The following is a 7120-nucleotide window of genomic DNA, read 5'->3' as shown; positions in this document are numbered from 1 at the left end:
GAATGAATGTTGTTTAACGCCGCAGTCAGCAATATTAAAGCTATATCCAATGACCTATGGCGCGCATTTCGAGCTCATACATTTCCGGTAGATTTCGTAAACCTTCGGCATGGAAATATGTTTTTGGTTTAATGCACGTGTATTTATAATGAGATTGAAAAAATAATACAGTTCTTGAGCAATACCGAATACACCGAACTCCATTTGAAGAGTAGACATATAGAGATCCATTTTCGCACAAACGCTTCCCTGAAGTTGACGTGTTCTGTGAAATCGTGCATTCAAAATGACAACTTCCTATATGTAATATTAACAATATGAGTATCAGTAAAAATATAACTGACCATAGCAAAGGTCAAAAGGTGAGGTCGGCAAGTGTTGGATGGGGAGAGGGGTGAGGTCGGCAAGTGTTTGGCAGAATCTTAACAGATGACGCAGCACTCCTCCTCGTCCCCCCGCGGTTTTCGAGGGGCAACTGTCTGGATGCCGACTTCAATCACACCTGGACACAGTGTGTACCTGTGAAAATATGGAATTAATGTCACTGAAAATATGATTTCATAATCACTTCTCATGAAACATTTACGAAGTACAAGTTCAACCACATGTTTACACACATCTCATAGACGGATCAGGCCAGCTTCTAAACGTACAACGTACACAACTCCTTAAAAGAACGTATATATATTTACTCCTCAAAAGAAGTTAAAGAATCCAGATGTTTTCATATGACAATAGGTAATCTTTCACACCCGATTTTATCATATGTGCACAGTCAATCCTTCTTGCCAAGAAAGACTAACTGTAGTTAAATGAAAAATCTGGAGTTCATGGAGTTGTATATATCGAAACGACAAAAAAATGGGGCACACACAAGAAATATATTTAGAGCGAACCTGTAGTTATGCTTCTCCAGGTAGCTGATGACAGCTGGGCGTATCCTAGCAACGCCACCCGTGCTGTGTAGGCCCTTCCCAGTGATGACCGTCAGTTGGTATGTGTCTGACTGGTCGGCTGAAGTGCAGAGCAAGTGCCATCAGTAGTCTCAACAGAGTTGTTTCCCTTCTATGTTTAAATTTCCAAACTCCATTCACAACTTCGTTCGAGATATCGCTGTGAGGAGCTTGTCATAACAAAAATGAATCGCTTAACTATCACTGACAGATCCATGACAGAAATATTGATATATCACATATGATGAAAATGTATTATGTTTTTGATTGAAATATTGTTACCTACTGTTTTGCGGTATACACTACACTGCTTTCTACAGAGATATATACTGGGAGTACAATACATGAGTCGGGAATCGCATCGGGCGATGGGACCAAATAAAACACACTACGTCTGTGGCGGAAGCAACGAAATGGACAAGGTAGTTTGCCTCGGGGACTTGTCTGATGGGGGCCATCGTACCGGACGGCGTGATCGTTGCTCATAATATCAATCACTACATTGTTTGGTCCAGGCTCGATTATTTACAGGCTGCCGTAATATTGCTGGAATATTGCTGAGTGGGGCGTTAACATAACAAAGTTAACAATAACATATAATGTTCACACACACACACACACACACACACACAAACGTGCATACGCGTGGTTATATAAGAGCAATATTCTTGGATGCGACGTTAAACCTCATTTCACCTCACCTAGTACATCTCGCACACAATCAATGGCTTCGTTCACATAGAATCCGTGAAGATCGAGCTCTCCCTGGTTGATCGACGCTTGCCTAAAACAAATCATTTTCTGTGAGCAAAAAACAATTCTCTGAACGTCTTTGGCAAAAACACAACAGGCACTGTATCGGAATATATGAACGCTGGTCTTCCGTCTTTGAATTAAACAATGATGCTGGTCAGGCATTACTTATGGATGTTACCAACCTGATAATGAACCACAATACTTAGTAACAATCATCATCATCATTAACATCATCATCATCATAATCAACATCATCATCATCATTATTGTGTATCCGTGAAGATCCGCGTTACAGTTGGTCTTCAGCAACCCATGCTTGCCTTAAAAGGCGTCTATGCCTCGGGTAAGTGAGTGAGTGAGTTGGGTTTTACACCGCTTTTAACAGTATTCCAGTTACATCACGGCGTGCCAGGTTAATGTGGGAGGAAAGCCCAAAGTGATGCAGGTATCAGACGTTTACCACTACGGTGAAACCGGCGAGCACGGGTATGGTGCTTACAAATCTAGAAACATAATCGGGGCGAATCGGGATTCGAACCCACAATCATACGTTTCTGGCATGCCCAGCTTCAGGTAAGAGGCAACTATAATGGGATCGGGTGGTCAGGCTCGCTGACTTGGTTGATGCACGTCATCGTATCCCAATTGCGTGGATCGATGCTCATGATGTCAATCACTGGATCGTTTGGTCCAAACTCGATTATTGACAGACCGCCGTCATATGGCGGGAATATTGCTGAGTGCGGCGTTCAACAATAAACAAACAAACAAGCATCGTCATTACGTTATTGTCTTATCATATGATAATAATGAATATTAACTGTTGTCGGATCAGAAGGTCCACGGCTTGTCTGTCGGCGTCCTCCATTTCCTCCTTGTTAGCGTGAGCCTGAAAGGAGAAAGCAGTGAGTGAGTGGACCGCCTCCGTGGTCTAGAGGTAGAGTGTCCGCCTAGAGAGCAGAAGGTCCGGGTCCCATCACACCTAAAGACGTTAAAAGATGGTTCCCTGTTAAATTACCCTTTGGCCTTCGGTGAAACGGGTATGGTGCTGACAAACCTAGAAACATAATCGGGGTGAACCGGGAGTCAAATCATCAAGAGATTAATAGGAGATAGAAAGATATGTACAATAAAACAGGCGGAAGGTTTATAATAAGCCATGTTTATCGCTTTATCGAATAACGATATGTCACGTTTATCTTACACAAAGATGAGTAAAACATATGTTGGTGTATGTAACGAGAACGTGAACGTGATGTTTCTTTCTTTCATAATTAAATTCGTAAAATAACGTCAGGAAATAACGCTATATGACCTGCTGTGAGAATGTGTGAGCGTCTGCTTTGTGTCCGCTGCTGTAGGCTTGTTTAGCACGCCTTGACAAGTCATGGTATCTCTGGCGGTAGTCGTTGGCCTTCGCTCGTAGCCCTTCAATCTGCTGTAAGGTAGATGATATATTATATACGTACAGTATTAAATTTACAGGTTTGAAATGGAAAATTATTTTGAGAATAATTAGTAATTTAAAATTAAATACTGTTATATACCTACCTCTTTTGTGGACGGACTTGCATCTGGACTACAAAAAAGAGAGAAATATTCGTTACAAGGATGTTAAGGACGTTTTATTTGACGAACGGATTAAAGGTCAGAATGTTTAGCAAATAGCAGAGTTAACATAATTTTAAAAGTATGCAAGCATGCCACAATGACAAGCGTTTTATTCGCTTCCTAAAGAATAAGCGATTGATTGGATGTTGATCTTCAGCTCAGTTAGAAATATTAGAGCTCCATTACGGCGGTAGGACAAATGTGGTTGCATTGATCGTAGTCGGGGTTGTTTCGTCTCTCAATCTGAGACATGGCAACCACAGGAACTCGTTACTGGCCATAAACACGACGTACTACCGTTATACATTCCTAAACACGTTTTTAATTAGATTTTTAAATTAAATAGTGAATATTAAAAATGTGTTTTCACATGAAATCAGATTGGTTCTAAAATTAAGGTTTTAACAGTGACTCAACACAAGCTATTAGTTGAGGTAATGTTGATTTTACGAGCGCTTCCAACCTCAATCACCCATCATTTGTTCACGATATTCTTGAAACAATTCACAGAAATGATGGGTTCATCGTCATATGCTGAAACTGGCAAGACAACAAACTCATCACCCATGACAAGTGAAAATACCATGTGACGGCGAGAGGTTGTTTGGACTTGCACTGATCATGAGGCGCTGAGGCCAGAGTTCAGTCAATGTGTCTGCGAAAAAATACATCAACATTCACACGACTATATGTTTGACCTACATTTGATACTGGGGATATTTGTTGCCCGTTAGCCCTTGAGTTTCATTGCTGGTGTCATCACCCAATGGATCCCTCTGAAATAAAGATTTAACTATCCCCATGGCCTTTTAAATGTGGCCGTCTTCTCAGAGCACTCGGAACATCGACAGTGTAATCGGAACTCACCTGTAGTCTGAACATGCAAAAACAACACGTGTCGTTAGAGTTACCTCCCTTTGACCATGTCAGTTTATCAATTCTTTTGTTCTGTGAACATCAGCTGACATGTTACTACTTATTGACTCGTTTATCAAGTGGCGAGCGTGGTATCGATAAATGTACATCAATGTTGGAATCGTTTATGTTGATCAGAACAAGGATATTTTATGAAACTTAATAGAAAAAAATATAATGTTTTTTTGTGTTAATATATTATGGGGACGCAGGCCCGATTCCCAAATGGATTCAATGTGTGAAGCCTATCTCTTGTGTTCCCTGCAGTGAAATTGTCAGATTATTACGTAAAGCGCCGTAAAATTCTACTTATTCACTCACTCATTCTTCTCACAAACACTTCGTTGAATTTGGACACCTAATTTGACTTTGCGGAAAACATCTATCCACTTCCATGTTGATCGATATTTCTCCTCCAACACAGCCACAGTAGTTTCTGAGTACCTTTACCGTTACGTGTAGTGAGTGAGTATGGTTTTACGCCGCTTTTAGCAATATTCCAGTAATATCACGGCGGGGGACACCAGAAATGGCTTCACACATTATACCCATGTCGGAAATCGAACCCGGGTTTTCGGCGTGACGAGCGAACGCTTTAACCACTAGGCTACCCGACCGCCCACTGTTACGTGTACCTTGGCAACTCCACAGGGACGACGTAACTACGGGTAAACCTTGCCTGCACTCAAATGTTCTTCCTCGTCGTACATCATGTAGGGGGCAGTCGGGTGGCACAGACGTCTAAGGCTCCGCGATTCGCTGTGCAGAGTTATGTCCCTTGGGTACGCCAGAAACCTATGATTGTGGGTTCGAATCCCGGTTCGCTCCGATTATATGTCTAGGTTTGTCAGCACCATACCCGTACTCGTGGGTTTCACCGAAGTGGTAAACGTCATCGTTCAAGGGAAAAGCTTTTTTTTTCTTTGAAAGGGCGAGTGAATGAGTGTGTTAGTGGGCGGGTGATTGGATGGGATGGGTGGCTTTATCGCCGCTTTTAGAAATATTCAAGCACTATCACGGCGGGGGACACCAAAATTGAGCCGCACAAATTGTACCCATGTGGGGATTCGAACCCGGGTCTTCGGCGTGACGAGCGAACACTTTTACCACTAAGCTACCCAACTTCCCCTTTCTTTAAGAGATAATCCCTCAGCAAAATTTACGTTTTCCATTTTTATTTGTTACAACTGAAGTGCGAAGAAAAGATTCGTGATTTGTGTCAGGCAGATACAAAATGAAAATGTTTTTAAATAAATACATTTCTCCAAAATAATCTTGGGGGCACGGGTGACCCAGTCGTCTAAAGGCGACGCGATTCGCTGTGCAGAGTTGCGTCCCTTGGGCACGCCAGAAAACTATCGTTGTGGGTTCGAATCCCGGTTCGCCCCGATTATGTTTCTAGGTTTTTCAGCTGCATACCTGTGCTCGTAGGTTTCACCGAAGTGGTTAACGTCTCAGGCATGCATCACTTCGGGCTTTCCTCCCACACGATACTGTTAAAAGCGGCGTTAAACCCGATTCACTCACTCACTCAAGTTTGACTCTACTTTGAGCACAATCCAGTTATATCACGGCGTGTCAGCTTGATGTTGGCATAAAGCCTGAAGGGATTGACGGGCATGGTGCTGACAAACCTGGAAACATAATCGGAACAAAGGAATTCGAACCTATGATCATAGATTTCTGGCGTGCCCAAGGGACGCAACTCTGGAAGTACATTGCGGTGCCCTAGACGACTGGGCCACCCTGTTGATGGAATGTTCTAAGTAACATCTGCTATCTTAGTGCAGCACCTTGTAATAAATAACATATTCTGATACTTGTTTATATCGTGTCATTAAAGAACTCGGGTAAACTTGATGTTACACCTTTAAAATCAAACCGCTCTGTGTGAAAAAAACCCAACTTCTCTGCCTATCAATAATAACCTGATAGTAACGTATAATCACGGCGCTTCTACCATAAGAGTCTGACTTTGAAAGGTTAAAGGCATCAATCGATCCTTCCTTCCCGACCCAACGGCAGGATAAGTTGATAATGCGTTGCTAAATTATATATTCCTCGCAATAATATGATCCATGCTTGCTACAATATTGACTTAATCCCCGGCCTTGTCAATAAAGCAGTGAAATTATCATTTATCATAGAAACGTTCCGTGACAACTTTGACGTCTTTTGAAAAATGAAAATATCATGTGCGAGCAATTTTCTTCAATATCGGTGTTCAGTTTATTCTGCAAAACACCATAATGCCAAGTTGAACAACGTCATGCGCGCAATAGTACTTCCGTAAACGTATTTCACGGTGCGTAAAAAGAATACATTCGTTTTATTTTTCACTTATGTAAAACTAATAGTGAATGCGAATTCGATTCCGATGTGATTGCCTTCTTGTTTATCAAAAGGGAAAAGATTGTCACAAACCTATTAACAATTTGCAAGAGACATTAGTCCTGCTGCTCTCATAAATTCGTCTTTTGTAAGGAATGGAGTGTTATAATCGTATAATTGTTAAAACGTTACAGGTCTCGTCAACACCGTCAAGTAATACAGTTTGTGTTTAGGATCTAAGCACATAGGTGTGTCCATGGTCGTCACAGAAGTGTTTCCGTCGTCGTCATTCAGCACTGTCCATATGTGCCATATAACTGTGTCCAAAGCCGCCGTCTTACAGCTGTGTCCAACGTCGTCACTTCCTTCCTTGTCTAATCTGTCCATCGCCATCGTTCAGCTGTGCCCATCGTCGTCACTTTCTTCTTTGTCTAATCTGTCCATCGCCATCGTTCAGCTATGTCAATCGTCGTCACTTCCTTCTTTGTCTAATCTGTCCATCGCCATCTTACAGCGGTGTCCATCGTCGTCACTTTCTTCTTTGTCTAATCTGT

General features: G+C 42.0%; 1 protein-coding gene across 1 annotated transcript; it reads right to left on the bottom strand.

Moving 5' to 3' along the window:
- Positions 1 to 394: 394 nt before the first annotated feature.
- Positions 395 to 4150, bottom strand: LOC139449347 (uncharacterized). The gene is made up of 7 exons (XM_071230670.1): positions 4023 to 4150; positions 3261 to 3288; positions 3025 to 3147; positions 2531 to 2598; positions 1655 to 1737; positions 897 to 1014; positions 395 to 519 (listed from the first exon to the last, which is right to left on the bottom strand). The coding sequence occupies exons 1-7, from the start codon at positions 4121 to 4123 to the stop codon at positions 423 to 425; spliced, it is 618 nt and encodes a 205-aa protein (XP_071086771.1). The 5' UTR covers positions 4124 to 4150; the 3' UTR covers positions 395 to 422.
- Positions 4151 to 7120: the final 2970 nt, after the last annotated feature.

This window comes from Haliotis cracherodii, unplaced genomic scaffold (genome assembly GCF_022045235.1).
Source record: "Haliotis cracherodii isolate W230 unplaced genomic scaffold, xgHalCrac1.p SCAF_8, whole genome shotgun sequence".
NCBI lineage: Eukaryota > Metazoa > Mollusca > Gastropoda > Lepetellida > Haliotidae > Haliotis > Haliotis cracherodii.
This window is presented reverse-complemented; position numbering and strand designations above follow the sequence as displayed.